Below are 23177 nucleotides of genomic sequence, written 5' to 3'. Positions count from 1 at the left end.
AATCTTGCTTGTTTAAAGACCAGCCGTCGATTTCACAAAGAGTAAGGACTCGTCTTATCTCGAGTAAGGACGAGTAACTCGTCTTAACTTAGGATTAATCTTAAGGTCTGCATGCTACAGTGCAGGGTTGGGACTCGTCCTAGGTCCTAAGATTAGTCTTAAGTTAGGAAGAGTTTTGTGAAAGTGATGGCTGGACACTATTGTTAATTGTCAAAAGGCCAGTCTTCTCACTTGGTGTATCTCAAGATTTGCACAAGATAACAAACCTGTAAAAATTTTAACTAAATTGGTCATCGAAGTTGCGAAATAATAATGGAAGAAAAAACACCATTGTCACATGAGGTTGTGTGCTTTCAGATGCTTGATTTCGGACCTCAAAAGCTACTTCTGAGGTCTCGAAATCAAACTCAAATATTTTAGTGGAAAATTGCTTCTGTCTCGAAAAACTATGTTACTTCAGAGGGAGCCGTTTCTCACAAGATTTAACTACCAACAGCTCTCCATTGCTTGTTGCCAAGTAAGTTTTTATGCTAGCAATTATTTTTAGTAATAACATGTACCAATAGTGTCCAGTGCCTTTTAATCTGCACTTCACCCTAAATGGTGTCAGCACAAACCTCTTTCTATCAATCCATGTTATATCTGATTGTTACACAGCTTCGCCATTGCAGCGTAACAGCAGCTACAAACCTCCGAACTGCGCCGACCTCGAACGCCTTCGTGAGCAACGGATTAAAGAGCTGAAGATGTACAACATCATCCGAGAAATCTGCTTCTACATCGTGTTCCTGTGGACCCTAATGGTAGTCAGCTACAGCAATGTTGACCCATCAGCGTTCCTCATGAAGGATCAATACACCAAGGTGTTAAACAATGCTGATGGCCTCAACTCATTTGATAAGGTGGGTTTATTTTCCTCTGAACATTTCGCAGTATTTTTGACCGCATAATGTGTGAGAACATAATTTATGTCATGTATGTGATGGAAAACAAGTAAAGCAAATTGAGCTTGTTTTTGCTGTTAGTTTTACTATTTATTTGATTGATACAAGAAACTGACATACATAGGGAGAGTTGAAATAAGAGTTAATAAGTGTAGTGTTGGTGCAAGGAAATTTGCCCTTGAATGCACCCTCGTTAATTGGTCATTAAAAAAAAATTGGTTTGAATCTAAGGGCCTTGTCAAATGAGGCAACTTTTACAGGAAGGCAACATGGAGGCAACCAACTACAGTGCAATGCTACAAGACAACTTTGATAGCACATGAGTGACTTTTCAAACCATGTCTTATGATCCAATTGTGAATCCCTTTTTCTTCGTTGAGATTTCCTAGAACTGCCTGTAAATTGCCTTGTGTGGCATGGGTCATAAACCTCCAACCCCCCCCCCCCCCCGAACTACTGTAATGCATGGTAAAATATTTTTTTTTATACAAAGTTTAAAGACACTGGACACTATTAGTAATGTCAAAGACCAATCTCACTTGGTGTATCTCAACATATGCATAAAATAACAAACCTGTGAAAATTTGAGCTCATTTGGTCGTCGAAGTTGCGAGAGAATAATGAAAGAAAAAACGCCTTTGTTGCACAAGTTTTGTGCTTTCAGATGATTGATTTCGAGACCTGAAATTCTTATTCTGAGGTCTCGAAATCAAGTTCAAATATTTGAGTGAGAAACTACTTCTTTCTCAAAAACTATGTTACTTCAGAGGGAGCTGTTTCTCCAATGTTTTATTCTACCAACAGCTCTTCATTACTCGTTACCAACTAAGGTTTTATGCTAATAATTATTTTGAGTAATTACCAATAGTGGGTACTGTTATTTTTAATTCCCAGGTGAGCGGAGTGAAACGCTTCTGGCAATGGGTGGATACCGGTATGTTGCCGAACCTCTACGCAGGCAAGATGTACAACGGTCAGGTGGACCCACAGCAAGAGGGCTACTTTGGGGATCGGCAATCCTTCATCTTGGGCAAGGTGGTGATGCGTCAGGTTCGAGTCAAACCAGGTAAGTCAATAGAGAGGTTTTGCAAGCGTGCCGATACAGATATGAATGTGATAACCGTATCCGTTCACGTCAGCCGCTTGTTGGACTTTGTTTCGCAAAATATAGGTGTATGTTACTTGAGTGCGCTCACATCCATCATGAGTGTTTTTCCCAACTAGCATGCCTGATAGAGGCCCCGTGTTTTATACACTGCATTTTCTCATCAATTTGCTTGCAAATGCCTGACAATTTTTTCTATCTTTATCAAGCACAATACCAGTGAAAGCAAATCCGTTGGAAATGTTTTTGATCTTGGACAAAAAGTCGGCAAAACAGTATCCGTTTTTCTACGATGTGTATGAGCTCCTGTATCTCCTACTGCTAACGTGTGTGTAAAATACGATAGTTGCAGATACGTGTCATGTGACCACACAAAAACTTGGCATATCGATATCTGTATGTGTATCCGTAGACTTGTGAAACCTTTCTAATGAAGCTCTGTTTAACACTGTATCTCTAATCCACTATGGAATACAACCCAGCGGACTCTGCATCTCTAATCCACTATGGAATGCAACCCAGCGGACTCTGTATCTCTAATCCACTATGGAATACAACCCAGCGGAGGCCCAAGGAGATTTTTCCCCCTGACGGCTACCCCAACAGACTTTCACATTGTCCCTGCTTAGTTCCCTATCTGATGGGGTTCTGGCTGCATGTTTCAAACTCCTGAGCAGGGGTGGCTATATTCTGATTTAAGTGTGAAAGGGGTGGCCGTTAGACCATTTCGAATAACCCTTTTGTTGCTATGAAAGCTTGTTGAAAGCTCCCCGAGTGTTTGAAAAGCGTAAAGGCCGTGAGCAAGGAAAAATATCCAAGAGTGGGTAGCCCTATGGGGATGGTCTGTCTACTTTGCCAGTATCAAGGTTTTCTTTTTTTTCCCTTGTTTTTTTCCTATCTTGTTTTTTTTCTCTCTTCTTTTTTTCCTTTTTTTTTTATCGGGGGGTTGTAAGTCAGAAGTCATACAACTGAACATTAATGTATTGCCAGGGATCATGCCCAGATTTATTTGATAGTTAAACCTGGTAAGGCCTGGGCCCGATTTAACAGCTTTTAATGCTTGCCACTTAGTTTGGTGCTTACGGGGGCTGGTAAAGCATGTGACTCTTTAGTCATAAGTGTTTAAATTCAATCAAATGGTTCCAAAAACCAAAAGCATACTTTCCCTTAAAGCAGCTTTAAGCCCTTTTAAACTATCCCATTTTTTCCAGGTCTCTGTGATGTTCATAAAAGTTTTGACGGTCTGATCAACGAGTGCAACGAGGGATACAGCGTCTGGAATGAGGACACCCGCCATTACGGAAAGGGATGGACAGAGGTCAACTATACTCTGAACCCCTGGAAAATAGCTGAGAATTATCGTTACGCTGACGCAGAGGAACTGAATGGCTACCCATTCTTAGGCCGTCACTCGTTGTACTTGGGAGGCGGTTATGTCATTGTGATCGATGGCTCGGAGGACCACATGCGTAACATTTTCCGGAGGCTCTACGAGGAGACCTGGATCGACAAGTACACCCGAGCCGTCTTCTTGGAGTTCTCTTGCTACAACCCTGCGGTGAATCTCTTTGGGGTGGTCGAGTTCGTCGTGGAGTTCCTGACAACAGGGGCTGCGGAGCCTATGCAAAGGGTAGACATCATACGTCTGCTGACCTACTCTCAGGGGTTCGGACTCGTCCGCATCATCTGCGAGGTCATCTTCTTCTGTTTCATCGCCTTCTTCATCATCAAGGAGATCAGAAATGCACGGCGTGAGAAGAGACTCTACCTCAAAGATTTCTGGAACTGGACGGAGTGCGGGATAATCGTGTTCTCCATCGCGGCCGCCGTGGTGTACTTCTATCGGATGTACATCACCAGCACGATACTGGAGCAGTTGAAGGACGGCGGGTATCGCTATATCAAGCTGCAGTACGTCGCCTACTGGAACGCCCTTCTCGGTTACATGCTGGGCTTCATCTTGTTCTTGTCCACGTTGAAGTTTCTGAAGCTGTTGAGGTTCAATCGACGAATTGGGGTGCTCTCGAGTACCATCCAGAATTGCTCCTCAGATCTCATGTACTTCGGTATCATGTTCGGCATTGTGTTCTTTGCCTTCGCCATCGCATTCTACCTGATTTTCAACAAAACTGTAAGTATTGTTTCTTTCCCCTGCTCTGTAGTTTTGTTAATCTCTAAGCATTGCTGTCTCTTAGCAGGGTCCAATTTCATAGAGTTACCTAAGCAGAAAGTTTTGCTTGACCGTTTTGCGCTTAGCAAAAATTAGCAGGATGCCAGTCACAAATTATACGTCTGACATGGTGTTTTGGCTGGTAACCCTCATTGTGGAAAGCATAATTTTGTTTTGCTTATAAAATTGGGCAACGAAGCTTTGAGAAGTGACCTAACACACCAAAACGTACAAACTATTTGTTATTTATATTTATATTTATTTCATCTCACGGTCAGATAAAAAGTATGATCATGCACATCGGTAAAAAATAACAGCGATTAAAACACAGAGCAGGGAAAGAGAACCAGCTTGAGCCAGAATAATTGCCTAAAAAGAAACTAAATTCCAGTCTTAATGCTCACCCCTCTCATGCATGAGCTCACAGCCCTGTGCTTCTGGATGTCACACAGCAAAAAAACTTAACCCCCCCCCCCAAGCACTTCTCCTGCCCTTTGACGGAGGCAATTGCCTCCATGTCAGTGGTCATTGCCTTGGTGCCCTTTAAAGTTGCTCCAGCACAGTTTTATTTTCCCTTACTGGGGTTCCCTTCACTCAAGGAAAAAACTGCCTTGCCCTTCTTAATACAAGAACGAATAATATTATTTTGTATTATTATATTTTTTTTTCTTTGAGGGGGGGGAGGGGGTAAGCACCTTATTGTGAAAAAAAATGTTGAATTATATCTGATTACTGAAGGTTTTAACCAGAATTTTGTAAAAGTCTATAAATTTACTGGAAATTGGGGTGTCCAAATTGGTCACTTACAATATACTAACATGTAAATAACTGACAAAACAGGGTGTCAAAGTCGAAAACAGGGTGTCCACTAGATAATAATAATAATAATAATTTGGGGGGTTAATCATCCTTACTCACAGCTAAGAGGTGAATTGCGAAGGACTCGGCTACCACGTGTTCAAGAAGTAGGCATGCAAGGGCGCCTTTGGCTGCCAGCCACATCAACCCATTATGACCACGGAGCACAGCCAAAGTGTTTGACTAAGACACTATGCAAATTTGTTCTCCTCAGATGTATGATTTTTCTGACTTCATCTTCACCTGTGAAAACCTCTCCTCCGCCATCTTGGGCAAGTTCAAGTTTGAGGAGTTGGTGATGGCCAATCCGATACTTGGACCCATTTTCTTCTTCCTCTTTATGGGGTCAATGACCTATATTCTGATCAACATGTTCTTGACGATCGTCAACGAAGCATTCAAGGTGTGTATGGTGTGGGTTTTTGTTTTTGTTTTGTTTTAAAGACACTGGACACTGTTGGTAATTGTCAAAGACCAGTCTTCTTGCTTGGTGTATCTCAACTAACCTGTGAAAATTTGAGCTCAATTGGTCGTCAAGGTGCGATATAATAATGGAAGAAAGAACACCCTTATAACACGAAGTTGTGTGCGTTTAGATGCTTGATTTCGAGACCTCAAATTCTAAATCTGAGGTCTCAAAATCGAATACGTGGAAAATTACTTCTTTCTCGAAAAACTACTCCACTTTTTTTAACATTGTTTTATGCTACCAGCCTCTCCTAATTACTTGTTACCAAGTAAGGTTTTATGCTTATAAATATTTTAGTATTTACCAATAGTGTTCACTGCATTTAAAATATGCTATTATTTAAAACAGGACTCAAAATTAATACTGGAATTCAGGCCCAAGGCAAGTGATGTTAGCATCGGCCAGTAAACTTACGACTGTACAAGTCCAACTGTACAATTCATATGTTACCTATAACTGCTAATTGTAAAGAAAGTTGTGACACAAATTTTTCTTTTTTGTGTTATGTCCACGTTTGCCATGATATGCCTGATGCCCCCTTATTTGTTTTCATTAACAGTTTCATTCCTTACACCCCTCTGCTGACTTCAATTGTTACTTAAATTGTGTACCTTGTAGATTTCTTTAAAAAACCCATATACCTTAGATTAATTTTGAAGTCAAGATGCAGCCAGACCAAAAATGTTGGCCCATACAAAATTAATGGCAAGAGACGCCAAACTATTAAAAAACTGTTTTTGCTTTAAAATTTACCTATTGTACATACCAAACATTCACAGAGGACTCAACCTTTAGGAAACATTGTTTAAACCCTCTCCATGTTTCAGATATGATCGCCAGTGACAAATAAAAGTAATTGCATCAAAATAAAAAAGAATATGCTGCTTTGGCCAGCACCTAAACCCCCAAGTCACAAAATTAATTAATAATAATGTCAGGTTGTCTTTCTTTGAATCCATTTTTGGGGAAATTTGGATTTTGTTAATTTAGAGTGGATTTTGAATGTTTTTTTCTTCTTCTCTAGGTTGTCAATAATGACATCTCCAAGCAGTCCAACGAGTTTGAGATGGTGGACTTCATGATGAAACGTCTTAAGCTCTGGACTGGAATCGGAAAGGCACCGACCATGGGGAACGGCAAGAACCAAGACGGCGACCAAGGCCCCGAGAGGGAGCAAGACATCGTGGACGAATTCCCGGAGAAAGTTGACCAGCTTCTCAACTCCATCGCCAAGATCTACTTCAATCACAAGAGCTTTGACGACGTCATCCGAGGGATGGGACACGACAAGAAGAAGAAGAAGAAGAAGGGGAAGAAGACCATCTCGGTGTAAAGAGGATCTCATGATTGTTGGGGAGTTTCTATTGCCTTTGAACTCCAAATAATCCTACTAACTAAGTCTTGGGGGTTCTGCTGCTTTATCAAATTGGTGGAAAAGCAATCATATTTACCTGGACACCATCCATGCATTCTGGCAAACTTCAGGCCTGATGCTTCTCGGAGGCAACGTAGGCGATTGCCTCCATTTTCCCTGGACATTGCCTTGGTGCCCTGGAATTGCTCCAGTAGAAATTTACAATTTCCTCATAGGGTGCCCTTTACTAAGGAGAAAATGCCTTTGTGCCCTTGCCCTTCCATAAACGAAGCATACGGGCCTGAAATTTATTTAGTTGTTTCCTTACTCATTTAACGGCGCGAGCTCCAAAAATAGGATTGTGATTAAGAAACACAATAAAATAATCAGTTGTGGGAGGTTTACCCCAAATGGGGACAACCCAGCAATGAAATGGGGACAGAAGACCCAATCCACATGCAAGAGTCTGGTCTGAGGTGGGATATGAACCCAGATCCACAGAGGTGAATGGTTTGCTTTCTGTCATCTCTTACATTATTGTCAACAATTGAGTTCATGAAAGCAACAAAACAAAATTGTATTTTTCTAAAAAGTGGAAGTTATTTTTGGACTGTATTATTAACAATACCAATGAAAGTTTGGGTCATTATTATAAGAAATGCTTGGTTGTTCTGAAGCATCGTCATTTACAATTTCTACGACACTAAGTTTCCTAATTGAAATTAATTTAGTAAAATAATAATTTCAATGGCTAGTTTGACAAACAAATGCATATCTATATAAAGTACTTGGATAAAAATATAAAAAAATACCGTTTTGATAGATTAGTTTTGAACCATATGGATGCCAAACATTATAGCGACTGGAATAGTTAATAGTTTATGGTATCAACTGTTCTTAAAATGAGTTGTAGTCTTCAAAGCCTTACTATTTAACAGTATTTATTATGCAACTGAAAGTATTGTGAAGCAGCTTGAACTGCTTATCTTAACTAGTAATTTATTAGTAATATTTATAAAATGTGTGATCCATATAAATTTCAAAGAGATTATACACAAATACGCAAGGATAAAAAGTATATAATATCTTTGTTTAGACTTAGTCAAATAGCTTACTGATTGCGAAATTGAATAACCCTTTGTGGGATCTTATAAAGATAGGATATAAAAAAATATAAAAAAATGTAATTCCAGGCCTGGGAAATGACCCTGATTGTGATACTCATTGTTGTCTCAAAAGACTCCTGTTAAATCATAATTCCAGTATGAAAGTAAAATATTTAAGTATAAAAATATTTAATATATGTGCAATTATGTTGATATAAAACGGTGTAGAACTTGACTAATATATAAGCTTAAAGACAATGGACACTATTGGTAATTACTCAAAATAATTATTAGCAAAAAACCTTACTTGGTAACAAGTAATGGGGAGCTGTTGATAGTATAAAACAGTGTGAGAAACTGCTCCCTCTGAAGTAACTTAGTTTTTCAAGAAAGAAGTAATTTTCCACGAACTTGATTTTGAGACCTCCACGCATCTGAAAGCACACAACTGCGTGTGACAAGGGTATTTTTTCTTTTTTATTATCTTGCAACTTCGACAACCTATTGAGTTAAAATTTTCACGGCTTGTTATTTTGTGCATATGTTGAGATACACCAAGTAAGATGACTGGTCTTTGACAATTACCAATAGTGTCCAGTGTCTTGAACATAGATATTAACAAAATAGGGAGACTATCATTATAGGGTTAGTAAGCTCAGTTGATAGGTCACCTGTGCGTTGACCAGGAGGTTGTAGGTTCAAGTCACGCTCTAGTCAATGTTTATTTCTCCACAAAACATTAATTTTAACATAGCACAAGTTTTTTTAACCCAACAGAGAGTATTTTGCACTTTTATTATTGCATTATGAATTTATTTATAAAACTTTGTTTTGCACCTCACTTTGCCTTTTGTTTCATTGTTTACAAACATAAGGTTTTGCACTCATTAGATCAAAACTAATTGTTTTACTCATTTTAGCAATTCAAGGAAAAATACTTTTAATTTTTTTTTTTCCTTGAATTGCTAAAATGGTCCGCTTAAAAGCGGATTTGTTCCACCATGACCGTTTTTACACTATGAAAGTTATGTGCAAATCTGTGCAAACCTTTAAAAGTATTACACTTAAAATAAAATATTATAAATTGGTTGCCCAAAAACATGTAGATCTTACACCTGGTCTGTAGCATAGATCTAAATACTGTTTTAGTGTTTAAAGGCACTGGACACTTTTGTTAATTACTCAAAATAATTCTCAGCATCAAAACTTACTTCTTGGTAACAAGTAATGGAGAGATTTTGATAGTATAAAACATTGTAAGACATGGCTCCCTCTGAAGTAATGTAGTTTTCGAGAAAGGTGTAATTTTCCACTAAAATATTTCAATTTGATTTTGAAACCTCAGAATTAGATTTTGTGGTCCCAAAATCAAGCATCTGAAAGCACACAACTTCGTGTGACAAGGGTGTTTTTTCTCCCATTATTATCTCGCAACTTCGACGACCAAATTTTTACAAGTTTGCTATTTTTTCATGTTGAGATACACCAAGAAGACTGGCATTTGACAATTATTATACCAATAGTGTCTAATGTCTTTAAGACTGTAGGCCTAATGTGTGTCGGTGTACCAGTCTTTCACGGCAGCAACAAGTGCCTCTAAAAATGAACATTCAAATTTAGATTTTGAAAACAACAAACGGGTTAAATGTTTATCTTAGATTTATAATGTATTAGTTTGTATATCCTTATAGTTTCTGTATCTGAAATCTTACTTTGAAAATGCTTTATTTATTTGTTTATTTATTTATTTTGATTATGAAAATAAGTATCATCTAATCAGTTAACCATGCAATTGAGTAATTGAAGTAAAAGTCATATTTTATTATAATTGATTTGGATTATTCGTTTTTTTCTATGCTATTACTATTAGTTACGACATGTGTAACTTTAGTTACTTTGTTAATTATCAAGCCTTGAAAAGATCATTGTAAAGATCCTTGCTGACTGTTGATTTCAGAGTTTTGTTAAAGGCATTGTACACGTTTGGTAATTATTAGCATAAAACCTTACTTGGTAATGAGCAAAGGAGAGCTGTTGATAGTATAAAACATTGTGAAAAACAACTCCCTCTTAAGTAACATAGTTTTTGAGAAAGAGGTAATTTCTGACTAAAATAATAAAAGATCGCAACTTCTAGCCAGTAGAAGCCTTTTATTCCTATCTGAGAAAGCACACTACTATGTACAACAAGGGTGTTTTTTCCAATCATTTTCTTGCAATTTCATTGACCAATTGAGTCCAAATTTTCACAGGCTTGTTATTTTATGCATATGGTGGGATACACCAAATACTGGTCTTTGACAATTACCAACAGTCTCCAGTACCTTTAAGCTAGAAATTTAACCAGTATTAGCTTTGTCCTTCGAATGAAGAGAAATTGTAAGAGAAAGGAATAAATAATGTGTACGAACGACTTACATTGATTACAATATTCTATTCTGTACAGCCACTTCTATGACCAGTTCCCAATTTCATAAAGCCTGTAAGCAAACTTGCTAAGCATAGAAAATCAATACTTAAAGGGAAGGTAGATGTTTGGTAATTACTCAAAACAAATATTAACTTAAAAACTGACTTGGTAACGAGCATTGGAGAGCTGTTGATAGTATAAAACATTGCGAGAAACGGCTCCCTCTGAAGTAGCATAGATTTTGAGAAAGAGGTAATTTCTCACTAAAATAATAAAAGACTTCTAGCTAGAAGTCTTTATTCAATTCTTATCTGAAAACACACAAATTCGTCCAAAAAGGGTGTTTTTTCTCTCATCATTTTCTCGCAATTTCGATAATTAATTTAGCTCAAATGTTCACAGGTTTGTTATTTTATGCTTATGTTGGGATACACTAAGTGAGAAGACTGGTCTTTGACAATTTCTAAACCTGTACCTTCCCTTTAACAAAATAGGATACCAGCCAAAATTCAATTACATTTACATCGTTGTGACTGGTGCCCCACTCATTTTCCGCTTTAATAGCGAAGAAATTTACCAAGCAGTGTTTTCTTCTTAACAACTTTATGAAATTGGGCCATTGTCTGCTGGTTGGGGTCGTTATTTGACCTCTTTATGCAACACATTGTTGACCTTGCCCTTTGTTATTTTTAAAGCACCAAAGGTCTCACATCAAATAAGTTAGTACGCTGTCTGAACATACCCAAACTTAATGTAGCGGAGGTGTAGATCAACAAAAGGTGAAAAGTGGGTGTGTTCAATTCCCTAAATTCCCAAACGATTTTAGCTTCAAAGGTGTTTTCTTTCCATTTGATTTAACAAACAATATAATAAAGACATACACAATTGTCTATCAATAAACCAGTGCAGAAAAACCCGGGCAAAGCGACCTAATTTTTCCACAAGTCTGCACAGGTCTCCGGTCGTTACAACATTCTAAATCTTAAAAACTTAAAGTTTGATTGGAAAACTTTTGCTTGTTTAAGAAAACAGCGTACAAACAAATCAGAGATCACCTTCAGATTTGTAAACGAAACACCTGTGAAGAACTTGACGGTTCACAATCATAGTTTGAATATTGGCATGTGATTGTATGTCAACATAGCAGACAACTCGTGGATTCATAGCTGTCAAACAAGCGCGCCCTCTTTTTAAACTGCTTTTGTAATGTGCCTGCCTTACGGCTTGCGGCACCACTTTAACTCCGCCCTTGTATTTCTGGGTCAGACGGCTATTTAAAAGTTTGATATCTGAAGAAAAAAAACGATTTTACTAAAAAGGAGATGGACAAAATCGATAAAATCCGGGTAATTTCAAAGAATAAAATGAATGATTTTATCTCTTAGAATTATAAAACGGAAGTGCTGATGATTTTATGCGTGTAAAGTTATTTATTCAAACATACAACAGCCGTATGAAAGTCAAATTGTCAATAAAATAAACATTTGTTGTATCGCCCATCTGGCGGTCGGCACATGTGGCCATCACCTTTTTGCGGTGCTTTGGGTTTGGGCTGAGATTTGACAACAATCTACCCATAAAACCAAACTTTGAACAACATCCATTGTATGTGGTGTAATAAATACATATATGTGTAGTTGTAAAGTAACGTGGTTCCAGTGCTGCAGTTTACAAGGCCACTGCTCAGTCCGAGATCAAGATGTGTTTAATATTAGGAACCACACATCGCTCTATTCCGGTGGTGGTGGGCCCGTGAATCGAGTCGAACAGCCCATTCGGGGTCCTTGCCACACTGTCACGGAGTGAGCTAAACACAACTTTTGGAGCAGCCTAAATATCTTCACATCCATTCCCAAGATGCGTTTAAAACTCAAGCGAGTCGCCTCTACGCTTCTCTTCGGACTTTTCTGTTCTGTGATAACAGCTCTTCATCTCTCCAGCAAATCGCCTCAAAATGGGGAGGCATCACAGATTCACAACAACGGCGGCGTGCCACGTCCGAGAGGAGCCAACGACCAGAAAGTTGCCCGTAACTCTCAGCTTATTCTCCCGGTTGCAGTGGAGGAGGGCCACGGTGAAACACCGGGCCGTAAAGACACTCATGGTTTCAGACTACAACGGGAGATGGCATGGGCTGCTGATGATCCACCTGCAGAAAATATACAACAGCCAAATGTCAGCAAATCTTTCGCGAGAACATCAAACAATTCAGCTACTTTCCATAACCCAGCGACAGAGAAAACAACTCATAACAAGACACAATTTGTAATCACTACTTCAGGAAGAAAAATTAACCATCAAAAGACTATTTCCGAGGGGAGAAGTTTTGCAGAGATAGACATAAGTGATATTTTTATTGGAATCAAGACGACAAGTTCGTTCCACAAAAACAGAGTTCAGTTAATCTTGGATACTTGGTTACCGTTGGCGAAAGAACAGGTAGGTTTCTTAATTTATTTATACAACTTATATTAATAAGATGTCGTCTATTTTTCATGTACATATCCCTTCAAAATATCATCTGGAGTGTACAGCTTGTGAGTGTACTCACAAGCTGTTTCTTGACAAATTTCTGCAAATTATGTTAAACCTGTTTTTCACCTGAAGTTTGTAATGATATTTGCTAAATTAAATATAACCTAGTTTAAAGTCTGTAACTTCTGTTTGTTTCTTCTCTTTTTGGGGGGTCGGGGGGGGGGGGGGGCATTGCTTAGCTGAATATGGCGGCAATACCCCCCCCCCCTGCATTTTATTTATTTATTTTTCAGAATGAAAAAGTTGTTTATAATTCTCAAGGCCACAATGTTATTATTTTAGAACAAATTTAGGAACTGCTATCAAAAAAAGTGTATATTTGTTAATTTGGTTTATGAAAACAATATATTTATTGTTTCTTGTCTTGTTAAAGTTGTTTGGCTATTAAGTGTTTGTTTCATAAATTTAATTATTATTACTACTATCGTAATATTATTATACTTTTTGTTGCCCTGCAATATCACTATTGATGGTTGCTATTGCAAGGTTATTTCATACTCAAGTCGCTTCATACCAAATTCACTTCATACCTAAGTCATTTCAGATGCAATCCTTCGTACCCCAGTCACTTTTTATTCAAGTCACTTCGTACCCAAGTCATTTCATACCCAAGTCACTTCATACCCAAGTCATGTCCCACCCAAGTCACTTCGTACCCAAGTCACTTCATATTCTTTAAGGCCTAACCAACCTTCATGATACCTTTATCATAAAACACAATACCTATTGACTGCTCATGGTCAACAAGACTGTTTACAACTTATGTTAGGTTATCAATTTAAGTCTGGAGTGTTCTCAAGGCTTTATTTAAAGTGTTGAGGACATTTCAAGGACACTCAGAAAACTCATAAAATGTTGTAACAACCATAACTGTTGTAACAACCAGCTATGAAAAATATTTCTTGAAGTTCTTTCAAAAATGTTTGTTTAAAATATTATTATAATCTTTCTTTATTTGCACTGTAAATATCACTCCCTATGAGGAAGCTATATTATGGGTGCTCTTGAGTAACCATAAAACCTTAACAGAATGCTTCCTATTGACCACTGAAGTTAATAAGACTGATTTCAGGACATCTAAGTCAGTAGTTTTCTCAAGGCTTTAACATTTTATCACATCCCTCCTCCTTGTGTACCCTCTTCCCCATAATCCCATACCTAATCCCATACCTAATTCCTCATCTAATCCCTCATCCATCAAATCTTAAGTGAAGCTTAATTAAATTTCCTCAAATTTCAGGACATTTAACTGCACTTGGATCATTCCTCAAAGATTGCTACCTATATAGGCCCTGCAATCGGCTCTAAAGAAAACATTTTAAGAACCCTATACTTTCTTGACTAAATAGGTAGAACTGGCTAAACGGAAAACCAATAAAATCTTATTCATTGAAGGAATTTTTATCCTGCCCCCCCCCATTTCCTGCCTGTTTGATGGTTTTGAGTCAATATTTCAGTCAATATTGAATTCTTCATACAACAATATTGTTATCTCACCCGAGCACTAATGGGATTTCTTTTTTTACTAGGCTGAGTTCGAAGTAAATCTTCGAGGTTTTTTTGTTGTCCCCCATTTTTAAAGGTCAGTTTCTGAATGACTAATGGCGTTGTACTCTCATAGCCTCAGTGATTAAAAACTCCATAGCATGAAGGGTTTTCATTGAATGTAAAAAAGCCTATGGTGAATCATTGAGGCAAAGTTATTTGATTTCCAAATTAATAGCTCAACATTTTGATGGATGTAGAGTGTACTTTTTGGATTAATTACCTTCATTTTTAAGTTTGAAAAAACAAGTATTTTGAGGGGGGATTTACGGTATTAAATTCAAGAGCTTTTTATCAACTACACAGTCTCTAACCTTTCCGTAATTGCTTTCATTAAAAATATTTATGGTGAAGCACCGGAAGGTTTCTAAGGCACTTGATCCATTCGGGGGCAATGAAGTGAAATAGTTTGAAGTGATTTCCTTCCTGCCTTATTGTACAAAAAAAGGTCACTAGCGCCCGTTTTATGTGCTCACGTTTTGCGTGGTTAAGGTGTGGCTGAACCGGGTATTATTATTTGCCTTTAATATCCTTCTATTCATACGGGTGTTAAGAGGTTACAACAGCAGGGTGCTAAGCTGAAGTGTACACCCTTTGAGAAGTTAATAAAACGGCCGCAGGGTGTGGATTTGGGACTTCCTTGGTGACTTTATAAGTCTTATTGATGTGGCATTCTTTCATTTATGCAGGAGTGCATGAGGTCATGGGTTCGAATCCCCTCCCGGGGCGCAAGGGATTTCTTTTCCTCCCGGAGCGCAAGGGATTTCTTTTCTGAAGGCCTCGCCCTCGGCAAAACTTTAAGATTTATTGCCCCTTTATGTAAATAGATTTTCATGTTTCTTATACAACCCTTCATCCATGCTCCTCTTTTTGCTAAAAAAAAATGGATGTTATTTTTGTACTTGTTTATGCCTCTGACAAAGATTCGATTTGGATCAAAAGCTTAGGCCATCTCCTCTACTAGTTTTTATATCCTTTATAGAACAAACAGAAACATTTTAAGACAGGTTTTTGACTGTTTTTCCAATTTTTAGACTGGTTTATGTAGCACTTAGCTTTAATGTAGGCCTAAAAGGTGCTTCAGTGCATTCGCCAACCACTGCCAGAAACATGGGGCAAACCCCCTTTTTAGCAATAAGTGCAACTGGGCCCAATTTCATGGCTCTGCTTACGGCCGAATTCTGCGATCACGATTCCCCGCTTACGTGCAAGTGCCGAATTTCTGCGCTAGCCTTGTAGGCACAAAATGCCTATTAACGTGGAGTACGCACGCGGAGAAGCCAAAATTCGCCGCTAACCCGTGAAATATGCTTGCTGTAAGCAAAGAATGCCCTGCTTCTGTAAGCGCCAATTCTGTCCTTACGGTAAGCAGAGCCATGATATTGGGCCCTGATGGGTTCTGCATTGTACAACAAACAGCAGCACCTACAGCTTTTAATTTATGTCCCATCTGAAGGACATAGCATACTTGGACAAAAGGACTTGTACCCACACTCTAATGGTCAGAAACACCAGAGTTTAAAGTCCGGTAATTTGTGTGCTCCATCCTCAAGTTTTACCTGAGTTTGATGGATTTGGTACTGCTTAAACCTTTGCCAGACCAACATTATTAGTCGATGTCCAACATTTTCGTCTGGGTCAAAAAAACATACCTAGGGCTTTTGTTTGAAAGTTTTTGTTAGAAGCCTCCAGCAACTTTCAATAGTAAAAAAAAAAGACAAAGAAACTTTTGATTTCACTTTGAAGATTGTTGTAATTAAAAAAAAAATATCATTTGTAATGCCCAAAAATGTTAATCTGAGAAGCGTTACTATCAGAAAGTTTTACAGATTGTAGGGCCTATATTACAATTTTTTTCGTGCTGTCACACATTCCTCCGGATTTTCAAAAATGCTACCTCCTCTGAAATGGGTTAGCTAATTGCATATCTACAAGATTAAAACAATCAATTGATTCCAAAAACCAAAGGTATTCTTTGCTTTCAACAGGTAGAAACACCGCAATAAAATTTATCTGTGGTCACGGCAATTTTGACCTTTGGACCTAGGGGCAAGGGTTGGCACTGTATGGAGGTAAAAATGTTGACCCTATCAAAGTCATGGCCAAAACTAGTTTATTTTTTATTTTTGTAAGAGAACGCTCTGTAGCTATTTGCCCTCCATTCCCCTGTTTTAAATTTCACTCTTATATTAGGAAAGCATGGAACAATATCATACACAAATCTAAAATAAGGCTCAGTCAATAAAAATTTAAAAAAATAATAATTAGTTGTCATATCAAAATATAGTAGAAACATTCTATTGTTAGTTGGGTAGGCCCCTATCAATTTATACACACATTACCTAAATTTACGTCTCATTTAAAAGCCATTGCACCTTTAATATGCAATCCATGGAGGTAGAATTTATCACATGGTCTAAGTACTTCAGGCCTGATACTTCATGGACTGGATGCAACAAAGGCGACTGCCTCCATGCCCTCGAGTCATTGCCTTGGTGCCCTTGAGAGTAGAAATTTACAATATCCTCATAGGGTACCCTTTACCAATGAGAAAATATGCCTTGGTGCCCTGTGCCCATTTTCAAAAATGAAACATACACAGACCTGGGACTTCAACAGCTAACTGTCCTGATACTGAAAAAGAGGTTTAAGGCAGTGGACACTATTGGTTTTTACTCAAAATAATTATTAGCATAAAACCGCACTTGGTAACGAGTAGTGGGGAGAGGTTGATAGTATAAAACATTCTGAGAAACGGCTCCCTCTGAAGTGACATAGTTTTCGAGAAAGAAGTAGTTTTCCACGAATTTGATTTTGAGACCTCAGATTTAGAATTTGAGGTCTCGAGATCAAGCATCTGAAAGCACACAACTTCATGTGACAAGGGTGTTTTTTTCTTACACAGTTATCTCGCAACTCTGACGACCAATCGAGCTCAAATTTTCACAGGTTTGTTATTTTATGCATATGTTGAGATACACCTAGTGAGAAGACTGGTCTTTGACAATTACCAATAGTGTCCAGAGTCTTTAACAACTCAACAGAAATCATGTTATCTGAACAATAATTTTCAATGCAAAGGCATGCTCGTCAACAGCTGTATACAAATGTTTACTCTAGTGGCTTTAATTAAGTATGTTCATCTTACAAAGTAGACAGCTTTAAAACTCAAGTCGCAATGTGGATCGTCAAATAATCGCATAATTTTTTAATTGCCCGGTTCCCTGCATCTGATTAAATGTCGTGATCTGAATGTTCAGGTATCAAATAAAACCCTAATGTTCATGCATGGATGCGTTGCTTTTTTACCCCTGGCCTTAGAGCTCTCTAGAGAGGACGAAGACTGGCGTTACATCGTGCATGATTAACGTCCTAATCAAAGAGACGCCCCAGGCTAATAGAAGGAAGAGATCTTTTTTCTTTCTTGGAATTGATACATGAGACAATGAAAACCATTTCAATCCATTGCCATTCCAATCGCTTAAATTTGGTTGGATACAGTGCAGATTTATAAAGACTGCCTCACAAGATCAAATGAGTGGTAAATATTGCATACCATACTGGCATTTATATTGTTAATAAGACAATTTCTTGCCTGGCTGCCTATGCTTTGAGTAGTTGGGCTACACACTTCTTGGGCAAAGGGAAAGCAAGATTTCTTTGGGGATACAGCCATCGGAATTAAAGAAGGAAACAAATTGTCCATAGGTTGTGTTTGCATTGATTACTTTGTCCGGATCTGCGCATTTGCCATTACTTAAAACAGTGCCATTCGGGCCGTTGGCCACAGCCATAATGACTTCCAAGTACATAGTCAATGGTCACAGCTAGCTCTAGCCACCAATGGCCACAGCCATAGCCAGTGGTAAAAGTCATAGCCAGTGGCACTAGCCAATGGCCACTGGAATAGACAATGGCAACAGCCACACACAATGGCTACAGTCTAAGCCGTCAGTTGCCGCAGCTATGGCCACATCCATATAGGCTAATTTATAGGCCACAGCTTATGGCCACAGTCATCATAGCCATAGCCCAGTGGCCATACAGCCGAATAGTTTCATGAATTTGTGTATTACTTTTTTTGCAAACTTTCTTGTGCATTTGATGTACCCTGGAACAGTGGTTAAATGTTTGTTGTGTCAACCACTCATTTCTCAGAAAGTACAAAATCAGGTGGAACATTCAAAAACATTTCTATTGTGTACAAAGTGCTTTATGCATGAAAAACCACATATAATACTACCACTGTGTACTTTTCATGGTCTGCACTTACAGTAAAGACACTCCTGTATGAACTGATAGAAAAAATTGCCACTATAACCCAATTCCCCCTCCCCTATCCCCTTCCCCCTCCCCCTTCCCACCCGGCTCATGATGTTCAACAGCGACCATAATCAGTATGATTTTAACCCAATAAGATGCTCACAACAACAAATAATGATCCAATTTTACAGCACCCAGTTTTTCCCACCCTTGCAATCACATCATAGTCCCAATCAGACATGCACCTACCGCATTATCGCTGGAGCAAATCCTTTTAGATACAGATAGAGGCTGTTCATGGAGAAAGATTCAAGCAATTTTTACTGTTATGGGAAAATGACTGACGCCCGCCTGCTCTAGCCCGGGGCTTGTTGCCATCTCTCTCGTTCTATTCCGGCATACTTAAGGGCGCAAGATTGTGAGGAATCAGTGAGATGAGGCCAAGCGTAACGCTTGAACAGGGGCTCTCCTGTGAATTTGACTGGATGCGCAGTCCGTGGCGAGAACAAAGGAGATGCTCCCTTAAGCGTTTAAGGGCCGCAAACAATTTATTGAAATGACATAAAAAGTGTGTATCAGAGAGTCGCTTTGATTGAGGGACAATGAAAGAGAAACAATAGAGATGGGGAGGGAAAGGTCACGGCAAATGGGACAAGATTGTGGAGATTTTTCTAGTGATTCAAAAGGGTTGTGGGGTGGTTGCAGGCATAAAATGTTTCTTAGATTCAAAGTTTGTTGGGGTGAAAACCGAGCCAAACCATCATACTTCAAAGAGAATCCTTTCTCAAAGTAGTTTATACTATCAACAGCTGCTATGCCTCTCACCAAGTAAACTTTTACGGTCATTAATTTTGTGGAGTATTCACCCGTCTATGACCCTACCTTTGACTTGAACTTTAAGAGTGTTTAACAAAAATGTTGTTGTTGTAGAACGAAAAAAGAACTGGGAAAGCCCCATCTATCCATCTGGCGTCTGTTATAAAAGCGTAGAAATTGAAGCATTTAAAAAGTCAACAACAAGGTTGGACCTGATCCATCAAGAAAAATGGCTGCAGGGTTTTAAAAAATTCTGTGTCACATGTACTTTTTATTAGTGTACAGCTTCCAAGGACAGAGCAATTTTGCTGTAATTTCATTCCGGTAAAAAAAAATCAAACCGCATGAAAATAATTCAATATTTATTGAGACGACAGAGGAGTTACAGACTTGGTTTCAAATCAAAGGTTAAGGATAGTAGTTAAAATGTGGACAAATAATCACAATTTCAGACTTGAACTCAAGGCTATGTAACTCAAGGCTATATGTAATGTGTTTTGAGATACATTAAAATTGCAGAAGATGTTGTTTTGAAGCAGATAAAATGAAACTGTATCAGGGGAGTAAACAACTCTTGTAGGTTTACTTGGTAAGACAGGAATCAAATATTGAAAATCACTTTTATAATTTTTTAAGAAAACACGTGCAAAATGTGGGTGTCAAATTTGCATTCAAATCTAGAATGGAAAAGTACAATATGGCCCCGGGCCCCACGAACACATGCTTTTTTGTATTTAGTAAAAGAGAAATGTATGTGAAACAGATTTTTTTTAACGAGTGAAATTTGATCTCTTATTTTGACTGCTGCATACCAGTCGGGTTTTGAAATAAAATTAGTGGAATTGTGATCATACTGAAGATTGTTGTTCGTCTTATTATCTTAACCACATGCCATTGTAGAATACTCATACATTAAGTGTTTCTAAAATTAAAAAAATCGACATCCAGTTGAGGTCTACTGCAAGGCCTGAAATATTTATACTTAGCCCGATAAGGTTACCAGCCAAAATACGGTATCACATGTACCATCTGTGACTGGTGTCCTGCTCATTTTTGCTGAGCAGACAGTTTGTAAATACATTCTGCAAACTGCTTTCAGCTAACCAATCCAAAATATAGCCATTGCAAACTGCTTACCAACCCAAAAGATAGTTTTTGCAAACTGATAACCATCTTAAAATTTTGTTTTTGCAAACTGATTACCAACCCAAAAGATAGTTTTTGTCAACTGCTTTCTGCTTACCAACCCAAAATATAGCTTTTTCAAACTGCTTACCAAACAAAAAGATTGCCATTGCAAACAGCTTACATGTACCAATGCAAAAGATAGTTTTTGAAAATTGCTTACCTACCTAAAAGAATATTTTTCGAAACAGTTTACCCAGTTGCTCAAATGGCCTAGCATTATGTAAATTGTGAACCTTGAATGGCACCATAAGTGCAGAATAATTTGCTGAGTAAGGCCATGTTATGGGCCCTGTGGCCTAGGTGAGTCTCTCTTAAAGGCAGTGGACACTATTGGTAATTGTCAAAGACTAACCTTCACAGTTGGTGTATCTCAACATATGCATAAAATAACAAACCTGTGAAAATTTGAGCTCAATCGGTCATCGAACCTGCGAGATAATAATGAAAGAAAAAAATACCCTTGTCACACGAAGTTGTGTGCGTTTAGATGGTTGATTTCGAGACTTCAATCAAGTTCTAAACCTGAGGTCTCGAAATCAAATTTGTGGAAAATTACTTCTTTCACAAAAACTATGGCACTTCAGAGGGAGCCGTTTCTCACAATGTTTTATACCATCAACCTCTCCCCATTACTCGCCCCCAAGTAAGGTTTTATGCTAATAATTATTTTGAGTAATTACCAATAGTGTCCACTGCCTTTAAGGCTAATTTGATTTCCCATTGAGTTTATAATAAGAGGGAGTAATGGATTGGCTGTAAATCTGCCTTCATGAAAACCCATCAATTAATTGGGACACTTGTTGAAGGGGGTTGGGGTAGAAATTAAAGGCAAAGTAAACCTTTGGTTTTTTGAATTATTTGTTTCTTTTAATCCCTTACAATTGTAGGTGTGTACAATAATACCTACCTATGAAGATTTCATTTCAAAAGGTGGTAGCTTTTTTTGAGATATCGCCGAAAAATCTGGAGGGGTAATGTGTCAAGTTGACACAGGAAGCTGTAATAGGAGACTTTTGGGACGCTTGGTGGCAGCAGACTTTACCAGGTTAATTCCATTGTTCTCGGTAATTTGCGCAAGCTCAGAGCTACGTTAACAATGGAAATTTATTTGGTAGGTCTGCTGCCACCTACGTTCCCATTGTTCCTACGTTCCTAAGTCTCCCATTGGAATACACAACCTCAGAAAGGTTTCATTTTTACAGCTGCAGTGTCTCTTGCCAATTAAGTTTGTACTCTCCTGAAGACGAGCAGAGTATACTGTTCGAAACGCTGAGATCCAAACCGGCTCTTTTCAGACCCAACACTCACCCTAAGAGATTTACACACCTTCAAGTTTACTATTTATTTATAGTTTCTCCTTATTTCTCCACCCACACCATGCAAAGCTTCAAACAATTCTTAAGTTTTATAGTTATTATTTTAGTAGTTACCAAAGACCCCTGCCTTTAAACTCAAGCTGTTGAGTGAGCCGTAGCAATCCACTGAAAATTTGTTAATCTTCTGTTTGACTGTTTTTGCCCTTCCTGTATGCTGTCATCCCAATGTCCGAATTGTTCTGTTCGGTTGATTTTTCCTTCTTGAGCTAATCAACGTTTTGAAGGATTCCTGTTCAGATAAGAAAAACAAACAGCGAGAGCGTCAGCTCTTCAATTTCCTATTTATTTGGTAGTCGTTCAGTACAATTTTATGAATAAATTTGTCAATGGGAGATTCTTGGTGTCCCTGTAAAACAGGTAATAATATGAAATTGTCATCTCAGTACTAGGTCGTTTATTGCAATTTCATATCCGTAATAATGAAAAAGGCCTTATAAGTGAAAAAGGCGCCTAAATTTGAACAATTTTTTTTTTTTTTTACTAGTATTTGTTTTTTCTTAGAAACTGCATATTTTGTTAAAAGTTCCAGAGTTTGGGAATGGGTACTGAAAAGGGTAATCACTATGGGATGAGAATGTTTTAGGGACAGTTTGTTCTTCGATCAAAGATAACGATTTGGAGTACACGATGAGAGAAGTTCCTTGGAATATGATCATGCCTTGTCATTCATAGCTTGCCATTTGCCAAGCAAGCAATTATGGTTTTGAAGTTGGTTCTTTGACAGACTGAAAGCCACATCAAATGTTTAAAAGGTTTTTGTGATGATGTTTTGTGTACTCTCTTGGTAATACAAGAGCGGGAGGTATTTACCCAAAGTTATATGTGGGTGTCCTCACAGTAAGGTGTTTGTTAAATTTGTTCAAGGTCGGTATCAGACCACAACTGAATTGTACAAATTTTGAACGAAAAAAAAAATGGCAATTGTATTTTCATACAACAATTTCTTACGCTTATGATAGACACATAAATCATCCTGGAAATATTTTGTCATCAGACTACCCTGGATCTTGTAGTCCTGACCGGGGATTCTACAATTAA

General features: G+C 38.1%; 2 protein-coding genes across 5 annotated transcripts in view; both read left to right on the top strand.

Moving 5' to 3' along the window:
• LOC139944116 (uncharacterized) overlaps nucleotides 1-10510 on the top strand; it is a 52890-nt gene extending 42380 nt beyond the window's left edge. Inside the window, exons 39-43 of the mRNA XM_071941076.1 lie at nucleotides 658-902; nucleotides 1839-2010; nucleotides 3261-4180; nucleotides 5292-5480; nucleotides 6571-10510. Coding sequence (XP_071797177.1) covers nucleotides 658-902; nucleotides 1839-2010; nucleotides 3261-4180; nucleotides 5292-5480; nucleotides 6571-6879 — 1835 coding nt within the window. The 3' untranslated portion in view covers nucleotides 6880-10510. The remainder of the gene's footprint in view (nucleotides 1-657; nucleotides 903-1838; nucleotides 2011-3260; nucleotides 4181-5291; nucleotides 5481-6570) is intronic.
• A 1423-nt stretch (nucleotides 10511-11933) lies between these two features.
• LOC139943862 (beta-1,3-N-acetylglucosaminyltransferase radical fringe-like) overlaps nucleotides 11934-23177 on the top strand; it is a 46899-nt gene continuing 35655 nt past the window's right edge. For all 4 annotated transcript variants that reach the window (XR_011786899.1, XM_071940719.1, XM_071940718.1 and 1 more), the window contains exon 1: nucleotides 11934-12855. Coding sequence is in view for 3 of the 4 variants with exons in the window: in XM_071940719.1 (XP_071796820.1) it covers nucleotides 12274-12855 (582 nt within the window). In the remaining variant the exon portion in view is untranslated. The remainder of the gene's footprint in view (nucleotides 12856-23177) is intronic.

This window comes from Asterias amurensis, chromosome 11 (genome assembly GCF_032118995.1).
Source record: "Asterias amurensis chromosome 11, ASM3211899v1".
Classification (NCBI taxonomy): Eukaryota; Metazoa; Echinodermata; class Asteroidea; order Forcipulatida; family Asteriidae; genus Asterias; species Asterias amurensis.
The sequence above is the reverse complement of the archived record's forward strand: the minus strand, read 5'-3'. Positions and strand labels throughout refer to the sequence as shown.